Source organism: Haplochromis burtoni, unplaced genomic scaffold (genome assembly GCF_018398535.1).
Source record: "Haplochromis burtoni strain Fernald_Lab_line unplaced genomic scaffold, NCSU_Asbu1 Contig_5, whole genome shotgun sequence".
NCBI classification, from domain to species: Eukaryota; Metazoa; Chordata; class Actinopteri; order Cichliformes; family Cichlidae; genus Haplochromis; species Haplochromis burtoni.
The window spans coordinates 624197-642682 of NW_024582366.1; the positions used below are offsets into that span (position 1 = coordinate 624197).

Below are 18486 nucleotides of genomic sequence, written 5' to 3' on the forward strand. Positions count from 1 at the left end.
ACAATGGAAGTGATGATGATTATTATTTAGAGATATTTAGGGGATTCTCCAGCTGCTCGTCTCTGAGTCCTGTTTTTGCATGCACAGGTTGGCGGGGCGTACTCCTACGACTGCAGCTTTGGCTATATCCCCAACGTCGAGCTGATGAAGTTCATCTCATTAGCCACTTTTGGCTCCTACCTGCCCAGCTGTCCTGAAGTGGACCTAAACAGCGAGGAGATGAATGCCTACCACAAAGCATTTCTAACATACTCCTTCCTCAAGAGCCCCGAGTCCATGAACTCAGAGTATTTCTGTGGTGAGACAACGATGTACAAGTCTGATGCTAGTTTTTTCATCAGTCCTGTGAGCACTGGTTCAGTGACAGGATGCAACACAAATTAGCTCTGACAGTTTTTAAAACCGTGCAGAATCTAAATATTTATTCTTGGTTTCAAAAGCTGTGTTTTTTATTGTTAACGTTTTTTTGAATCCTCAGTCTCAATGACTCATTTTACATGAATATATGAGCGTTCTCCCATCAGGCCTCACAGGACAGCACTCTGGTTGACACCACTGGTACCAAACGACCGGTACCGGTGCGCGAGTCGTTTGGTGCCGGGCTGCGAGACTTGAGGCTCCGGTGTGAAGTTTATGGTTTTCAGGGTTTTTATCGTTAGCTCTGGTTCCCTGGGTCTTTCTCGTGTTGCAGTTGTCTTATTTTGAAAGAACTATTTACGCGTTACCATAGTGACCAGAGAGCATTAAGGGGCAGAGAGGAGGATGTTACTCTCATGTTGTTGGTGCATTTCAGGAGGACGCTGCTAATAAAGTTACACAGTGAATTCATATTTATTCTTATATTTACAAAACACCACAGTTTTTGTCGCATCATTTTATTTTGTGTTTATCCGCGACACCTTAAAGGCCGGTCTGTGAAAATATTGTCTGACATGAAACCGTCTGTGGAGCAAAAAAGGTTGAGGAGCGCTGATTTACACCAAGCCTTTTTTACATTTTACTGTCAGTTTTTACAGAAAAGCAGCTGCTGAATTATAATATTAATCTTAAGCGTATCACAAATACAAGATATGCTGAATTCTCTTAGTTCCATAGATCGTTAACAGTTACTTACCTGGGATCTCTTTAGCTACATTATATGAAAAACCAGTTATATTTCAGGTCATATGAAGGAATACATAGAATTACAAAAATGTCCGAGGAGTTCAAACACTGCTGCATTTATCACTAGTCCTCTTGCTCTTCATTGTCAGCTTATTAGCGTTTGTAGGCCATAATCTCTTTATTGTTAGTGATGAAGACGATAGTGATGGTTCTAATCATCATGACACATACTAACTGCTTCTGTTTTTTGTAGTTTCCCAGCACAAGCTGTTCAATGAGCACCTGGTGTCGGCCAGTGGAAACCCTGCTCTGGTCATGAGGAGGAAGAAGCACACGGAGAAGGAGGTCCATGCTCATCTAATCAGCGTGCTGTCTGTGAGACTGAGAGAGGGCTACACCATCACTGACATCAGCCTCACTAAAGGTAAACGGCTGTGTGTCTTTACTAACATCTCACACCAAGTCAGGAAAACTGAATGTTTGTGTTGAGACTGAAGCTGCTGGTGACATTAGGTGGGACTCAGCTGGAGGTGAAGCTCGTGCTCTTATGGAAACACAACATGCACATTGAGTATCTCGCGGCTGCCTCCTGGCCACTGGACCCCTCCAAGAGAACCACCAGAGTGGAGGTGACGATGGAGGGGAGCTACGACATCTTGCACGACATCAGCTGCACCCAGAGGAAACCCATCACCAGCCAGTACCGCACCTCTGTCATCCGGCGCTTCTGGAACACACTGCAGAGGTACGACATGAGGACTGGAATCTGGTTTCCAGTTAGAGACTCTGTGCAATCCCACCATCATGTAGACATGTTGATATGAAAATCCATGTGCTGTTTGTCCTTTCCAGCATCAACCAAACTGATCAGATGTTGGTGCACCTGCAGTCGTTTAACTCGATGCCTGAGAACTACATGATTCCTGAGAGCACCAAAAATGGAGTTCCCCTGTTCTACATCCCTCCTGGCTCCACCACTCCGGTCAGCCTTGTTGCTATACTTCACACTATGTTGGGAACTTACCAACTCTTATGATCTGTGTTGGTGCAAGGTTTAAAAACTCTGTGTGTCACAAAGTGTTGCATTTTTTCTTGGAAAACTTTCATCCCGAATGCTCCTAAATCCTGCAGATTTATGAAGCAAGACACCAGAATGGACCCAAGTATTCACAAATTGTTCTTATTGTTCCCGCTGTGTGGGACCTACTAACATGTAGTGTTTGCAGAGACCAGCTCTGTTTATCTGTTTGTCTCTTAACGCTGTCGTGTCTCTCCTCCTCCTCCAGGTCTTGTCTCTGCAGCACAGTGGATCCAAAGATTCCTCTCAGTCCCAGTTTGCATCATACTGGAAGCCCATCCTCTCCATGGACGCCAACTTCTGGCAGAGATGGCTGCACATGCATCGCATTGTCATCATCCTTGAGCATGATATGTAAGAATAATGAATCTCCAAAAGTTGATTCTGTTCATGTGGACGCAGCGTTTTGTGGAAGAAACGTTTCGTCATCATCAGGTGACGTCTTCAGCCTCAGCTGACTGCAGGTTTCAATCTTATAAACAGCACATTTGCATAATGACTGAAACCAGCCCAGTGAGGGAACAATGGGCTGGGAGGTCAGTTCCTTCATCATAATTATACAAATTCTCATGACCCTTGATCAAAGACCACTGAGATTTCCTTACCTGGATGATTGAGCTTGCATTAAGAATAATGAAGCTCTTGTATTCTTTTTATCAGCCATATTTGTTTATGTCAGCTTGTTTTTCTTTGCCAGTCTTTCATTGCTACCACAATACTTTGACCTTTGCAGGCCTGTCCCCAAACATCTGCACACACCTGGGAACAACGGGCGCTACAGCACCATCCAGTGTCGCATCTCCCACTCGGCCCTCACGTCACTGCTGAGGGACTGCAGCAGCTTCGTGCTGGTGGAGGGTTACTCGTATGTAAAACTCATATACAGGTGAGACGACAGGTGGTGTTGGCTGATGATGTTTAAGACACACTGCTTCTGCCTCAACGCTCTTTGTTTTTTCTCAGCAGCTCTTCTGATCAGCCTCCCACCTCCTTCTACTTGGTGCGTGTCATCTCAAAGACCCCCTGCATGGTCCTGCGTCTGGGTTTCCCCATCGGCACACCGGCCCACATTAGGAACAAGGTACTCAGTCAAAAAACATGGGGCCAATACAATATCAGTCTTATGATCCATAGCTGTTAGTAGATGACAGTATTGTATTTTTTGTGCACTGTTTTTACAAAATGTGGTTCTCCGTTTCTTTTTGTAAAAACATGAAAGGAGGTTATGGGGCACATGTATGCTCGGGGAACAAACTGCCCCACTTGTAACTCTGTGAGACTCGTGTTGTGCTTTGTTTTCTAAAATCAGATTGTGGATGAGCTGCGAGAGCAGATCCTCAAGCTTCGCTTCCCTCATCGTGTTCAGAACAAAGAGGCAACACCCAAAACCAAGAGGAAGGCTGTGGGCCACCCGTCTCCATCCAAGTCTCCCTCCATCCCTGCTCCCAAGCCTGCGCTCTCTGACAGACCCTGTGTGGTGGTGGTCAGTAAGCCTCTGGAAAAGCTGCTTATCAGGTCGGTCCATGTCATAGTAGGCCACCAGAGGAAGGTCATGTAATCTAATAATAAATAAATAAATAAATGCATAACCACTTAAAAGTACTGGTTACAGTTTGCTGTTGCTACCAACAGCAACTGAATGGAGACTAACTGCTGATCCTGTGCAGGTATGACAAGCTTCCTCTAGACTTCAGGACTCCCTTCATCTTCAACATGGAGACCTTCCCACTGCCCTCCAACACCGCTGCACCCCTCAGCGTGGCAGCAAACCGCACAGCCTCCTCGACGCTGGCCTCTCTGTCACGTTACTTCCTGCACCAGCGTTGGGTGTGGGCCGTGCAGAGCAGCCAGGGACCGGCTGTAGCCATGCAGGCTGTTGCCCATATCCTGTCCATGCTCTCGGAGTAAGTTTTTTGATTGATTGATTGATTGAATCTTTATTTTGAACATGTTGAAAAAGTACAACAAAATAGAATTAAAAGAGACAAATGAACAAAGCAAAACAAAAGGAAGACGAGCAACCACAACTCCAAATAACGTTCATGTTCAAAAAGGAGCAGGAAGAAGCATAAGCTTATTTAATCCCACCCCTTTTCCACTATCTAGTATTATTAGACTACAGAAATACCTCCTTGCAATTACATTATATGTTATGTGTAATTTAAAATAACATTACTCTCTCGGAGTAAGTTCAAACTATTAAATGTGATCTCTTTAAAAATACCACAGCTACGAATATAAATGAGCCAGAGGAAGAAATGCACGCATTTGAGCAGCAGTTTTTCACCGTGGTTTTGATGGTATCTACTCTGTGGTTATGCAGCTCTCCCATAAATCAAACTGGAACAAACAAAGATGATTCTGATCTAAATTCAGGATTCTTTAAGTGCCGTGTCTCTCTTTACAAATTTCTTCTCTTTGAGATGCAAAACCTTAAAATTGTCCTGATGTCTGCAGGATTCGCCTGTCAGAAGGCTTCAACTTTGCTGCCAGTGGCGAGGGCATTATAAACCTGGTGATCGAGCTGCCAATGAAGGTAAAGCACAGCAGGACAAACTGCTCTCCCAAAGTGATTCTCTGTGATCCTGATTTGGTTTTATTTGTGTCTTCAGGGAACGTCAGGAGACGTGGACAGAGAGAGTCACTCTTGTATTGTTCAGTATATCCTGTTTCCCCCTCACTCTACCTCAACGAAGGACAGGTAAGCCTGGCAGTACCCATAGTTTAGACCAGGACACGCTGTTAGGACGCAGCTTTTATTAAAAGCAACAGGAATGTTTGTCACTTGGTTTGAGTTCAGCGTGATCAAAGTCTACGTTTAGTTCACCTGTTTATTAAAGCTACAGATAAGCACCAGAAACCAGAAACGGTGGATTTCATTTAAACCTCAGAACCTCTTAAAAAACAGTAACATGTACATAATGCAGCATTTTACATCCAGGCTCAGTTTGACTGGTTTATTCATGTTTATTGCAAAGCTGCAGCTGGTCAGCGTGTGGTATCGACAGTGATGAGGAAGAAGCTGTGCGACTGACATGTTTATGTTCCGCCAGCAGCGTGTCGTTGTCATTTAATCTGAGATACCCTGATGCTGTGTCGATGTCTGCAAAGTGTTAATCTAACACGAAGCCCTTTAACACAGTTCAAAATGTTTGTGCAGGTTAAGCTCAGCTGAACTCTTCAATTTTCAGCATTTTGTTTTGTCTTTCGTGGAGTTCTAGCTTCTCCACCGACGACGACAATGACACCGAGGTGGAGGCAGTCGACCTGGACACGGAGCTGAACCTCGTGACCGAATGCTGGGTGGAGCCGCAGTGCGGCACGGTGAACTGCACGGATCAGCACCGCTCCTTTCAGGGCCTTAAGTACCAGGAGCTCCCTCGAGCAGTACGAAAAGCTGGCTTGTACAAGCTGCTCTCAAACTAGAGCTCAGTTTGCTCCGTTTGTGTCTGTACGTGAAGCTTTGCTCGTCAAAAGCAGCAGGTTTGGTTTACGCGTCCCTGTTGTGTTGCAGATCTTCCCGAGGGACTTGGCCTGCATGTCCACCATGATGACCTTTGAATATCTGAGCCAGCTGTGTCAGAATAAGGATCAGGTCTGCTCTCTGCCAGCTGGACTCAAGGATGCACAAGGTAACAAATGTAGCTTTTAATCAGCCTAACGTCTCACATCACAGAAATGCCTGCAAGAGTCGTGCCACGCTGCAGTGTTAGCACTCAGTCTGCCGTTGTTAGACGTTTGTTGAGCTCATTCTAGTCAAACATTAAACTAAAGCTGAATACATTAAAGCCTTGATGGCTCAGCGGATGCGATTCTTCGGTTTTTGCTTGTTTGAAAATGTGATGATTTTCCATTATGTGCAGGAGAACATCTGGTCTCTGAGGAGAGCATCCACATGGTCCCTTTCCAGTTTGACCTCATTAAGCTGCTCCCAAAATGCCAGCAGGTTGAGCTGTTTTTCGTCACATTCAGCACAGGTATGTACAGCACGTTTTACGTCAGCCTGCTTTAGACAGAGTAGCGTGCTGTATATGAGGGCTCGCTGATCTTAATGCATCTCACTTCCATCTGTGTCCTACAACATGCATCTATACGCTTAGAAATGATAATAAATAAATATAATAAATCGATTTGAGCGCGTTTCCCTTTTTGTGCTCAGCGACGGGGAGTGAGGAGCAGATGAACAGCTCCCACTGCCTGCCCAATGAGCTCCTGCTCAGCCTCTTCCACACCAGCCTGGAGAACGAGCTGAGTGACAGAGAGATCCCGTTAGCTGACGGGGACCACGTCGCCTTCATGCATCACATCTTGGAGCGGGAACGAGACGGCCACGCCGCTCCTTTCTCCCTGCCGGTTATTAAAGGTCTGTACGAGTCTGTGTCCAAGTGGACGTGAATCTAGCCAGAGTATCTCCTGGAGGTAGATGATCCCATTATAATTGGAAAAGAATGATAGGAGAGTAACAAAATATGAGTGTTTTGTTATAAAGAACAACAAAATAAACTACCACAGCTATGCAGATGACACACAAATATATATCACAATGTCACCAGGAGACCGAGGCCCTGTACAGGCTCTTGGTAAATGCATTGAGGAAATTAATGACTGGTTGTGCCACAATTTTCTCCAGCTAAACAAAAACAAAACTGAGGTAATAGTCTTTGGCGCCAAAGAAAAACGATTACAGGTCACCAGAGAACTTCAATCTATACACCTAAAAACCACAAACCAGGCGAGAAATTTGGGTGTAGTGATGGATGCAGACCTAAACTTAGAAAAACACATTAAGACAATAACAAAGTCAGCTTACTATCACCTCAAGAATATTTCAAGGATAAAAGATCTGATGTCTCAACAGGACCTGGAAAAACTAGTCCATGCATTCATCTTTAGTAGGCTTGATTACTGTAACAGCATCTTTACAGGTCTACCTAAAAAATCAGTCAGACAACTACAGCTCATTCAGAACTCTGCTGCTCGAGTCCTCACTAAGACCAAAAAAGTGGACCACATCAGTCCAGCTCTGAGGTCTTTACACTGGCTGCCTGTCCGTCAGAGGATAGACTTTAAAGTTCTGATGCTGGCTATAAAGCTCTGAATGGTTTAGGACCAAAATACATCAGTGACCTCCTGACCCAGTATGAACCTTCCAGATCCCTCAGGTCATCTGGATCCGGTCTTTTATCAGTTCCCAGAGTCAGAACCAGACACGGAGAAGCTGCATTCAGCTTTTATGCTCCTTATATCTGGAACAAACTCCCAGAAAGCCTCAGATCAGCTGAAACACTCAGTTTATTTAAATCCAGGTTGAAGACTCACCTTTCTCAGCTGCATTTGAATAAAGCACCAAATCCACACTTTTAAGCTTAAATTTCAAAACTTACATTTAACTACTGATTTTATCTACTGTTCTGATTTTATCTGTTTTGATTTTATATACTGTTTTGTTTGTTTGTTTGTTAAGTGGGTTTAGAGCTCTGGGTAGCTCCCACTGGCTAGCTGGGTCTAGAGAGTATTTTAAATTCAGGGAATTTAAAATAGAAAGTAGCTCGTCCACAGAAGGACTGGTAGCTCCCCTTACGATAAGGGTTCAGATCGCGCGAACAGGTGTGAAATGTGTGTGTTTAGTTTGTTTGTTTGTTTGTTTTAATCAATTTTAAATCATGCTTTTTATTTGTTTTTGTTTCTAATGTCTCTGTGAAGCACTTTGAATCACCTTGTTGTTGAATTGTGCTATACAAATAAATTTGCCTTGCCTCTACTTTATCAGTTTCTCTGTCGTCTCGGTTTCTTTAGAGGAGTGCGTCAAGCCTCCAGAGAAACAGGACACGGTGACGTCATTCTACACGGCCGGCAGCAGCAGAGAGGTGATGGGGTCAACCAGCACTTTACAGGTGATCTCCAACATTTGCACAAAACCAAACCTGTGTCACTGTTAAGTGTTTTTTATTTATGTTGTTATAATGCAGCTAGTGATGATCTGTTGAAGCCTTTGAAAATGTTTGAATCCTTACAGCCGTTGGTGCCTTTAGGCTTGATTGCCACACACGTCTGTGATACTTGTATTGTTTTCTTTCAGTCTGCTGTTTCTAGATAAACGTACTAAAGTAAATCATGGGATATGAATGCAAACATTTCTCTAATAAACTGAATTGTCCTTTTGAGCTCTCTGACTGTTTCTGCAGGTAATGAGGCCACAACCACTCTGGAAATCTGCAGTGGGAGCTGCTTCAGGTCCCTCGTTGGTCTTCCCTATATTCGTGACAAATGTCTGTTGTGTTTGGCAGAGTTTCAGCAATGCAGACCTTGTGGATGAAGAGCCCCTGTTGTTGGAGAGCAGCTGCTCTGCGCCACAGTGGAGATGTTATGCCAAGTGCATCAGCTCCCAGCATCTAATCCTCACCTTCCTTCCTGCTACCTTCACAGGTGAGTCTGGAGTCTGTTGGCTGTGGTGCTTCTAGCGCGCTCTCATGATGTTTGTTATGTTGCAGATGTTCTGATGTTGATGGCTTCAGGAGAGAGCGAGCCTCGGAGTAATGTGAGCACACAGGAGGACGACGCTTTGACTCCCAGCAACAAATCTCAGGCTGACTCTTTGTCTGGATCCACTGGTGGCTTTGAAGGGTCCGAGTCTGGACTCAGCCTGCGCTCTAGTCGGCGACTGAGCTCCAGCACCGCCAGGTCCCCTGTGCTCTCATCTCCATCTGATGGCCAGACTGGAGCTGCTGACTCCCAGACCCTGGAGCAGAACAGCTGGGACAGCAGAGGCTCGGAGATGGAGAGTTGGATGCCGGGCTCAGGTGAGCCTAAAACCGCACGTCTGCAGGATTTTAATTGTTCAAACATTTTGCACAAAGATTTACGTTTTTCTGATGTTTCCAGATGCTGCAGAAAAAGAAGGAGTCCACTTCTCTGAGCCACAGAAGTCAGACTTCCATATCAGCCTCAGCAGACAGCTTTCCCAGCAGAGCACTGGTGACAGCAGCCAGCTGAAGTGTCCAGTTTACGTCTACAACTGTTCACTGGAGAATCTGAAAGAGCAGCTGGTTCACCCAAACTCCAGCCGCCAACCCAGGGACGTCTTCTTCAGGTACTGAGGGAAAAACAAGCAAGCATTGAAATCCTGAAAGACAAGGAAGGTTTTACAGTTGTGTTGCCAGTTACAATTACAAAATGATAAGAAGGTCTTATAGAATTATTGTATATATTTGGGTCTTTTGGTAACCTTGGCTATCTCATAATAATGACACTGTTATTGCCTGGAACACAAAAACCGTCACCAAATACTGAATATGGATCATCTAACCCAGTCTTAGAAGTACTAGACGAAGAGGAGCCGTGTTGTAATTAGGCTTTGTCATGATTGTGTGACGCACTGCGAGCCTTGGATTGTTGCAGTGGAGATGTTAACATGTGTGTCTCTGGTTGTCTTCACGGGGGAGAATAGAGCCCGAGATGCAGAGTCCTGGGAGATGTGTGAGCAGATGAAGTTCAGGTAGCACACTGTCTGTCTGTCTGCTCTCCTTCTGTCTGCTGAGGGGCTGCTCAGCTTTCTCTGGACACTTCTGGCAACTTGGGGATGCGCTTGTAGAGCGGGACAGTGTGGCTTTCCTAAAACTAGGCTGGTAAAAGCATCTACTCCCCGGGCCTGTCTGTGCTTCCTCCTGTTGCTGCAAACATCAGAGAAAACCACAGACGCTCATCAAAGGGTCACATTTCTTCTTCTGTTGCTTATTTGGAGCTCTGACATTGTTGAAGTCTCTTAAAACTGTGGCTTTGCCTTCATGCCTGCTCTCCTGTCCTACTGAATAAGACATAAAAATGATGTTTGGTATCATAAATACAAAGATGTGTTTTTTTGAGGTTGTAAATCAAAATTGCCTCAGTCACTTCCTGTGGGATGGGGAAGGACTGCAGGTTTAAGACACTTCCAGTTTAGACTGATATTTAAACCTGGGATCCACATCCATGTTTTATATACAAGGTTTTTATCCACGAACATGAATGATGAAAGTCTCAGCGGGATGCTGGCCTCGCTGTATTTATATGTGTTAACACTGATACTATCACAGGCTGCAGTTTTGTCTGCTGCTCTTCAGCTTTGTAATTTGTTTTATTGGAGAACCAGCCTCACTGCTGATGAGCCAAGGATTACACATGAACTATAGTTTTAATTCAAAGAGATGATGTGGACAGATCAAACTTTCTGTTTACATTATTTGTGCTGGTGCGACTGAGTAATGCAATAATTCAGTTTTCTGTGTGAAACAGCACTCACTGCGTGCTTGAAGCTGACAGCAATAGTTTAAAATAGTTGGCAGTATTTACTGGTACACCTCAGAAACACTGAATGTGGATTGTAGTGATATTTGAAGCCAGACTCTGTTAGGTCGGCAGGATATTTGTCAGGGATGATTATTGATACCTGTTATTCTATATAAGAGTGTCACACAGACACTGCACTCTGAACAGTGCAGATCAGCCTATTTAACACCACATGCAGTTTACACGAGACAGTTTTATTTCTTATATGAATGTTATTTATTTTAACTGTCATGAACAGGATGTGACACGTCATAATAATAACAACTGTGCTGCATTAAAACAGCAGGTGGGATAGCCAATCGTTAAGTGATGACGTCTGAACAAACTGCTCCGTGTTTATTAAGGCTGCTGTGTTTTTAACATGTTTTAATACTTTGTACCTTGTTCTAATCTCAACAAGCCCGTAAAAACAGTCAGTGATCACTGTCGGCCTGTCTCGGTTTTTATCATCACTGTTCATTTTACAGCTCAGTTTTAAACCTCACGATGTAGCTGCAGCCCAGCAGCAGTATATTAATGACTAACCTGGTCCTGTGGATGGATTATCTCAGTTGTTCTCCTGACTGAAGTTTGGTCCTTTTACAGCATCCTGCCATGCGATTGCATTTGTCCCTAACTATCAGGAACCCTCAGGTTAACTTTTATCCAGTGGAAGAAAGTTAGCTTGTTTATATTATGCTAACATAGCTGTGTTGCTAGCAATCACGTAGCACATCATTATATAGCAGCTAGCCCAACTTCAGTAACCCTGCAAACGTCACTGCTGTTTAGTTTTCTGTCTTCATTCATGTTGGAAGTGACAGCAGAGCTGTACGTTTGAACCAGAACGTGCCAGATATCATCTAATCTGGAGACTTCCCACGTACCACTAGATGGAGCCAAAGTACCACCAGTGGTACGCGTACCACAGTTTGCGAACCACTGATGTAGCGGGAATGCAGAGACTGGTGATGCTTAAACTGACAGCACGGGGCCATGACATATTTGTAAACATGTAAAGTTATGCGGATGTTTATAAACAGAAGCATACTGGAGTCTATCCTAATACTTAGAATGGGTTAACTGGGAAACAATAAAAGACTTCCTGTGCTTAACTAACAGTTAACTCTGGGTGTCAATACTGAATTAAGACTGTTGTTTAGATGTTTGTGTCTTATTTTAAGTTTAAACTACAAACCTATAAACACACACAAATAACTTCTACACTTGGGTTAAAAATAGAAATATTGTTAAATGACTCGTCTCTCCCTGACTTTGACCTGATAAATCATGTTTGCTCCTCCCCTAATTCAGCGCTTCAGATGCTTGCTGTGGAGGTTCAGCTGTCCCTCACAGGCTTATTGGCTCCTTCGATGATGCTTAATCCCCAGTCCCAGTCACATAAGCATAGAGACCAGTCAACAACCACTGGTTAACATGGAAACATTCAAATTTATTTGCTTTGGGAAATGCATGTCGGTCATTTAGCAGTCGGTCAGAAGGATTTTGGCTTGTGAGGGTTTCATCGACTGGTCTCTCGGCCTTGTGACTGGGCCTGTACTGTGGTGCAGATATGGGTTCATGTAAGTGCTTATGCAAAACTAGGTGCAGTGGAACTGTCTGTATTTTAACCAGCACTGTTTTCTACATGTGTGAAATTGAGGTTTTATGTACTAATGTGATCTATCCTTGTGGGTTCAACTGACCCTTCATCCTCCTGTCAGACCCGGGTTCCTCTTCTCAGTGTCTTTTCTGTGCTGTTGTTCCCCAGCAGGTCTCTATCTCAGGATCGCAGCAGTCCGTCTCCTTGGACCGACCTCCTGTCTCAGCCTCACAAACACAAGGAGCTGGCCAACTACTGCAGCATGCTGCAGGAGCATTACTACCAGAGCTACGTCAAAGGTGATCTGTGTCCACCAACACGAATGCTTCAAGCTTAACTGAGTAGTCAAAAAGAAAAATCCTTACTCCACCAAAACACACACACAAATGAGGATCTAAGGTTAGGTCCATCACAGCAGTGCAACATGTCACAGTCGTCCACGATTTCACAGGTGTTAAAATACAGTGACTGAAACTCGTCCGAGCGTCGTTTGGTCACGCGTCCATGTTCTTGTCAGGTGTATACCGCAGCCTGCAGCAGTCCTACAACATCAGCTCCCAGGACGTCCTGATGGCGATGGACTACTGTGAAGAATCGCTGCAGGAGATCGACATCACCTCCTTCCTGCAGACGCTATGTGGACACATCAGGGTCTTCAGGGAACACGGCAAGACTCCAGGATGGCGAGGGCCTCTGAAAGCTTCAAGGAGCCCTGCCACGTTTATCCTTGGTGAAGCTGAGGGGGAGCAACTCGATGATAAAGTGGCCTCTTCATGCAGGTGAAGCCAATCATCAGAATCAGACACATGCCAGTCTTTGAGAAATGAGTTGCTTCTATTTAACAAAGTTAAGTTACAGCTTATCACCTTCTTATATTTTGGTTTACATAAAACATCTCAGCATAGGGAGTAACCCACGTTTCTGCCCATCTGTCTGTGGATCTGTTTATCTGGGGCTAGTGGCATGCAAACCCTCAGGATAGTTTAGTCATTTGGTAATGATTTAAACTGTCCAGCAGGTGGTGCTGTCTGAGCTGGTGAATTCACATCCACAGAGGCCTACGTTTTCTTCACATGTGCTGATGTTGGTGTGACTCAAACATACTTTGATTCGTTTGTTATATTAATGAACTTTATTTATTCTCCACTTTTCTGTAAAAAGAGGGTTTAGTTCTATTATAAACAAATCTTTGTTTCTTGTAGCCACACTTCTAAGCACCCGTCTTCTCACTGTGCTTTACATGGTCAGGGAAAGACTTAGTAAACTGCAGTAAAAACTATAACATTAGACCTCCAGACCAGCCCCTGCAAGCAAGCGAGCGTGGGGAAGAAGAGCTCCAGTTTACCAGGATGAGATCTCTGACAGGAGCCGAAAGAACGAACACAGCACAAAACTATGATACAACTAAGCAGAGTTTTAGTGTCATTTAGCTTCATGAAAATGTTTGTAATGTAAGAAGTATAGATGGTGTCTGTTTCCTAAATGCAGTCTGCCACCGGTGGGCCTGTGCTCCCACAGTGGGCTGCTCTGTTGGAATAATGTGGCGCTCTGAGACCTCCAGGATGTCAGAGCTGTTTGAGAAGTGATGAATGCATGTTTCCCTTTCACCAGTCATCATTCAAATAAAGCAACAAACCACCACACCATGTTGCTAATTGTCCTTTGATGAATCACATCTGTTAACACGTTCCAGTTCATAAGTCTGCTGTCAGTGTGTTGGCTTTTCCCTTCCAAAGCACTTTTATAACGACTGTTTTAAGGTCAGTCTGCAATAAGATTCATGTTAACTGACACAGTTATTAATTGTGTGGTATTTCTGGCTGCAGTACTGAAGTGGAGGACACCAGTGAGGCTGAATCCAGAGGAGTTCCTGATTCCTCTGCTCCTACATCTCCACCGATCAAGGAAGAGCCCAAGAAAGGAGCGATACCAGAATTCCCTCTGACGCTGCTGCAGACACAGCCCGCGTGTGACGTGTATCCAGATCTGCACAAAATAATACAGGTAGTGTCTGAAGGGGAATCCCGTACTCTTCAGTTCCTTAAAGCTGATTCTTGGACCAGAAAGCTAACGGCTTTAAATAATTATCATTTCAATTTTAAACTGTTGTCAGGATAAATTCATGGAGATCCTTTCTCAGTATTTCAAAAGTGTTCCCTCCAACCCACACTACTTCTACTACTCTCCACCTTCATCCAAGAAAGAGGTGAGTTTGCTGTAAATTTGCTACAATATCATGCGTCACATAGCAGGTTAGATGTTATAAAGAGGGATGGACATCATCAAGGATTTGGACAAATCAGATGTTGGGGGGAAACTAAAAACTTTATTTCAGAGAAGCAAACCGAAGAGAGGTGAGTCTGTATCTCTATATCTGAGCATGAGCCTTGCTACTCTGATTTTCCTTCACAGGAGTCGGAGGACGGCGAGATGAAAAGACGGGCGAGTGAAGAGCTGCTGTCAGAAGCTGAGCCCGCCACTGAAGACGGTAAAGGCCGTTCTGGAACGTTTGCCTTTAGTTTGGGTTTGTTGTTAGTCTCCCGTCAGCACTGTGGTCACACATTCAGGTGTTCAGCAGTAACAAATATTAAAGGTGGAGGACCTTTCATGTTTCGTCCTTCATTAAGCACAAGTTGTTATACTGCTAAGCTTCAGAATCATCGAAATTACTGTGAAAACGTGACTCAACAAAAGGGCTGTTGTTGTTGGAGGAGGCTACAAAAGATAAAATGTGAGACTGATAGAAAGGGAAAATAAAACGAGTGAATTTCCAGCAGCCGTCCATCCTGTGCTCCGAGCACTAAATTTCAGATATTTCTCTAACAGCACCTGCCTGCTCGTGAGCGTTACACAAGTGGCTTTTTATAATGGAAAGCAATCGTTATGGTGACTTCAGCGTCCGGGAGAAAGGTGTAGAAGAACTCAAAGCAGGGTGAAGATGAGGAAGACTCTGAGGCCGAGCCCAGTTAAACTGATCATTTTAGTACGGCTCATTTCACATTTAATATCCAGTTAGTGCTTCATCAGTTAGTTTTTAATCAGCCTTATGCGTCGTTATTTCAGCGACTTCTGTTTCATGTTTTAGAAACGCGAGACACATCGCCTCCTTTTGAGGTGTCCCGACTTCAATAAATGTGGAGCAATGAAACAAACAGCAGAGGCCCAGAAGCGTGAGGTCGAACGCACACAGGAGAAGAAGTCTGCAGCATCACATCAGCACACGTCTCCTGCTAAGAACTCACTTGAAAATGCTTTTATAACATCAGGGTTAACGCCCCTTCTCACGTCGATTGCAGATCAAATACATCGATTGCAGTAAATGGTACAAACTAAAAACAGACACAGAAGTTCCTCTTTCTATAACACCTTCCATACATGGCAGTAAATTTCAAGCCTAGACGGTCCCTGAGGGCTTGTCCTTGTCTTCTGTCATCTGTTACCAAGCAAACTGAAATGCAGTTAGAAGCTAAATGAATTTCGGGCTTTTGTCCTGTAAGCGTGTGCGCTGTTTATCCTTCTGTGCTCCAAGTCACCTACACTATAGATTGTGAGGACATAGCGCTTCACAAAGCTTCAAACCTTCTTTAAGAGACTGAGCATCTACTCTGAATGAGCACAAACATGCAATGTGTATAAAATAATTATAGCTGCACCTGTAATAAAAAGGTTAACATGGTGGCAATAACTTTAATAAGCATCTCTAATGCAACATCAGTGCTGTGGGATATATTACTAATACAATGTTAATAATGCAGGTTATATTGTAGCAGTAAAATGATCTCTGTACAGGTGTCTGATACTCGTCTGTGTATTCATATGCAGTTATATGCCTTTACTGTTAGACACTGACACAAACACATAAGTTATAACTCGGTGAGTAACCTTCAGGGATTCCAGACGTTCATGTGGAGTCCTTTATTTCCTGGAACGCCCAATGCAGTCCTGCGTTATCGAGAGAACAACGTCAAGACAGGGGTCGCTTTTCCCGTAGTCGGCATGTAGCCCACATATGCACAACAATGCATAACAGGCAGGATCCACGTGGTCCCTGTGGGTCATTAAAACGCCTGAAAGTAAAATAAAGTCTTTCCTAAAACCTTATTTAACCAAAGACGTGAAACAACAAAAAGAGTTTGCAGAGTTTATGATTCTTAGGACTACTTTAAAGTTGTCTTGCTACACTTGCAGAAAATGTGCCGTCTTCCTGCATAATGACGGAGAGCGACACAGATCTGGTGGTGGAGTATGAGGAGCACCCAGGCAGCAGCTCCCAGGGAGAGGGTGAGGACCAGTCCCTGTCTGACTCCAACACTGTGAACCAGGACCAGGACTCGTTCAGCATCCTGGAGGGAGAGTCCCTGCTGGAGAACGAGGCCCCACAGCTGGACATGCCACCACTGTTTGTTCACATCACCTGCTCTGTCAACATGAAGAGCTGCCATGGCTCCGTGCCCATGCAGACGCTGCCCACGTGCCTGGGTGAGTACAGCTGACTGCTTTCCACCTAAGTGGCTTCTTTCTGTGCAAGGAAGCATATCTGAAGCTGTGTTGCTCTTTTGCTTCTATAAATCACCACTTTGGACAAAGAGCTTCTTCGTCACACTGTTAATTTTGTTCCCGAGCTTACTTCACAGTTGTGTTTGCAGGTGAGGTCATTTCCTGCCTGGAGAATGCTGAGGCGGTGCAGTCTGTAGATCTGAACGAACTCTCAGTCACGCTGGATATTTTTGTTCTGACGCTGCCTCTGGAGATCGAAGCCATGGCGGACTTCCATCATAACAGGTCGTGTGCAAAATCCAGTTTTTTTTTTTATCCTATTTATTTATTTAATTTTACATCCTGATCGGTTGCAGTAAAGATCCTTTGTAGGAGCGTTGGTAGGATTTTAATGAAATCACACTTTTTAAAAGTGGTGACACGGAGCAGAAATAAAGACAGAAACTGGTGACGTTGCTTATTCTGCAGTGAATTTCTCAAATGGCCTTTAAAGAGTTATTGATGCCTCTTTGGGCAGGACGTTACTCACTTTCCTGGATTTGACCACAAAAAGCAAACAGAATGAAAGGAAAGCTGAACATGAACCCAAAACAGACCCTTTCAGAGAACAAAGGGTCTTTCTGCACTGCTCTCTGAATTAAAGTGGCTCCAGCACAGATGAACCAGGAACACCTTTGAAAGAGAAACACGACAAACTGGACCACAGTTTGTCAACGTTTATGTTACCCAGTCCTAGTGCTCGTTAGCTCTGCTGGTGACCTGTCCAAGGTGTACACCGCCTCTCAACCTGTGACAGCTGCAGTAGTCGCAGCCAGATGAAGAGATGAATAAATGTCAGGCAGATGAAACTCAATGAGAGCATTTTAGCAAATCACAAGCTTTGAAAGTAAAAAACAGCTCTGTGAGATGGAGGCGGAGCTTCATTTTAAGACACACCCCACTCAGGACCCTGGACCTCTATCTGCCTGTATATAATCATCCATAATGCACATCTAAGAAAACACTGCAGCATGAGTCTGGATCTCACAGACAGTTATAGAAAAGGCTGATCTGACAGTTGGAAGAGACTCCAACAAGCCTTAGAAAAGCAAAGCAACAGTTGTGGCTGTGTCGGTATTTCACTGATGACTACACCAGCACATCTGGAATATCACTCCATTCATTTTACTACAATTAAACACGTGCTGTTTCCTTTTATTTATTTCATTTTTTTTAGTTGAACTAATTGATTATTTTATCCACAGAAAATATCTTATTTCAGTCATTTTTCATTCAAAGACTGCTAATTTCCTGCTACCAAGTTATTATTGTTTCTATCATCGTGTAAACCTAAAAACCGATGTGACAAAAATAATCAATTGTAATTTTTGTCTTCATGTTCAGTAGTTATTGCTTATTTTAGATTAAATTGACGGGATTGGAAGTGATGATTAGCAGCAGCACCAGAGTGAAGCTGTTGGCGGGAGACCCATGCACGCACTGCGTCTTTGAGTCAGTCTGAGTGTGGACTCCATGATGTTCACGTCAGCTGTCTCCGTGTGTAGGTACACCTCAGAGAGCAGCATGAATCGTTCACCAGGGCAGCCCTCCTCCTATCGCTCTGACGAGGAGCTGATGGCCGTGCTGGACAGTCTGAGGGGAGGAGGTGTCAACGGCATCTCTGGTGACCCCTTATCCAAACTCCCACTTCCCCACAAGTTGGCAATCCTGGCCACAATGGACGAGGTGAGTCCTCCCACACGTGACAGGTGGACAGCTTTTCCACATTACTGAAGCGTGCAGCGTTCGTACACTTCACAAGAGCATTTCTAATAGTCTTTGTGAAAGATTCACTGAACAGATATCTGTGCTTCCTGCTGTTACTGTACACGCACACACACACACACACACACACACACAC

General features: G+C 44.2%; 1 protein-coding gene across 9 annotated transcripts in view; it reads left to right on the forward strand.

Moving 5' to 3' along the window:
• szt2 (SZT2 subunit of KICSTOR complex) overlaps positions 1–18486 on the forward strand; it is a 108832-nt gene that overhangs the window by 7875 nt on the left and 82471 nt on the right. For 4 of the 9 annotated variants that reach the window (XM_042222111.1, XM_042222131.1, XM_042222124.1 and 1 more), the window contains exons 8-35: positions 88–298; positions 1358–1528; positions 1618–1849; positions 1957–2086; positions 2391–2536; positions 2916–3068; positions 3146–3263; positions 3492–3697; positions 3850–4086; positions 4640–4718; positions 4795–4883; positions 5398–5569; positions 5697–5814; positions 6046–6159; positions 6342–6545; positions 7979–8076; positions 8470–8608; positions 8674–8982; positions 9065–9272; positions 9630–9677; positions 12258–12388; positions 12607–12868; positions 13916–14093; positions 14203–14295; positions 14502–14577; positions 16278–16568; positions 16736–16871; positions 18131–18311. In XM_042222111.1, the coding sequence (XP_042078045.1) occupies positions 88–298; positions 1358–1528; positions 1618–1849; positions 1957–2086; positions 2391–2536; positions 2916–3068; positions 3146–3263; positions 3492–3697; positions 3850–4086; positions 4640–4718; positions 4795–4883; positions 5398–5569; positions 5697–5814; positions 6046–6159; positions 6342–6545; positions 7979–8076; positions 8470–8608; positions 8674–8982; positions 9065–9272; positions 9630–9677; positions 12258–12388; positions 12607–12868; positions 13916–14093; positions 14203–14295; positions 14502–14577; positions 16278–16568; positions 16736–16871; positions 18131–18311 (4530 nt within the window). The remainder of the gene's footprint in view (positions 1–87; positions 299–1357; positions 1529–1617; positions 1850–1956; positions 2087–2390; positions 2537–2915; positions 3069–3145; positions 3264–3491; positions 3698–3849; positions 4087–4639; positions 4719–4794; positions 4884–5397; positions 5570–5696; positions 5815–6045; positions 6160–6341; positions 6546–7978; positions 8077–8469; positions 8609–8673; positions 8983–9064; positions 9273–9629; positions 9678–12257; positions 12389–12606; positions 12869–13915; positions 14094–14202; positions 14296–14501; positions 14578–16277; positions 16569–16735; positions 16872–18130; positions 18312–18486) is intronic. The other 5 variants (XM_042222117.1, XM_042222119.1, XM_042222115.1 and 2 more) reach the window with 5 other exon arrangements.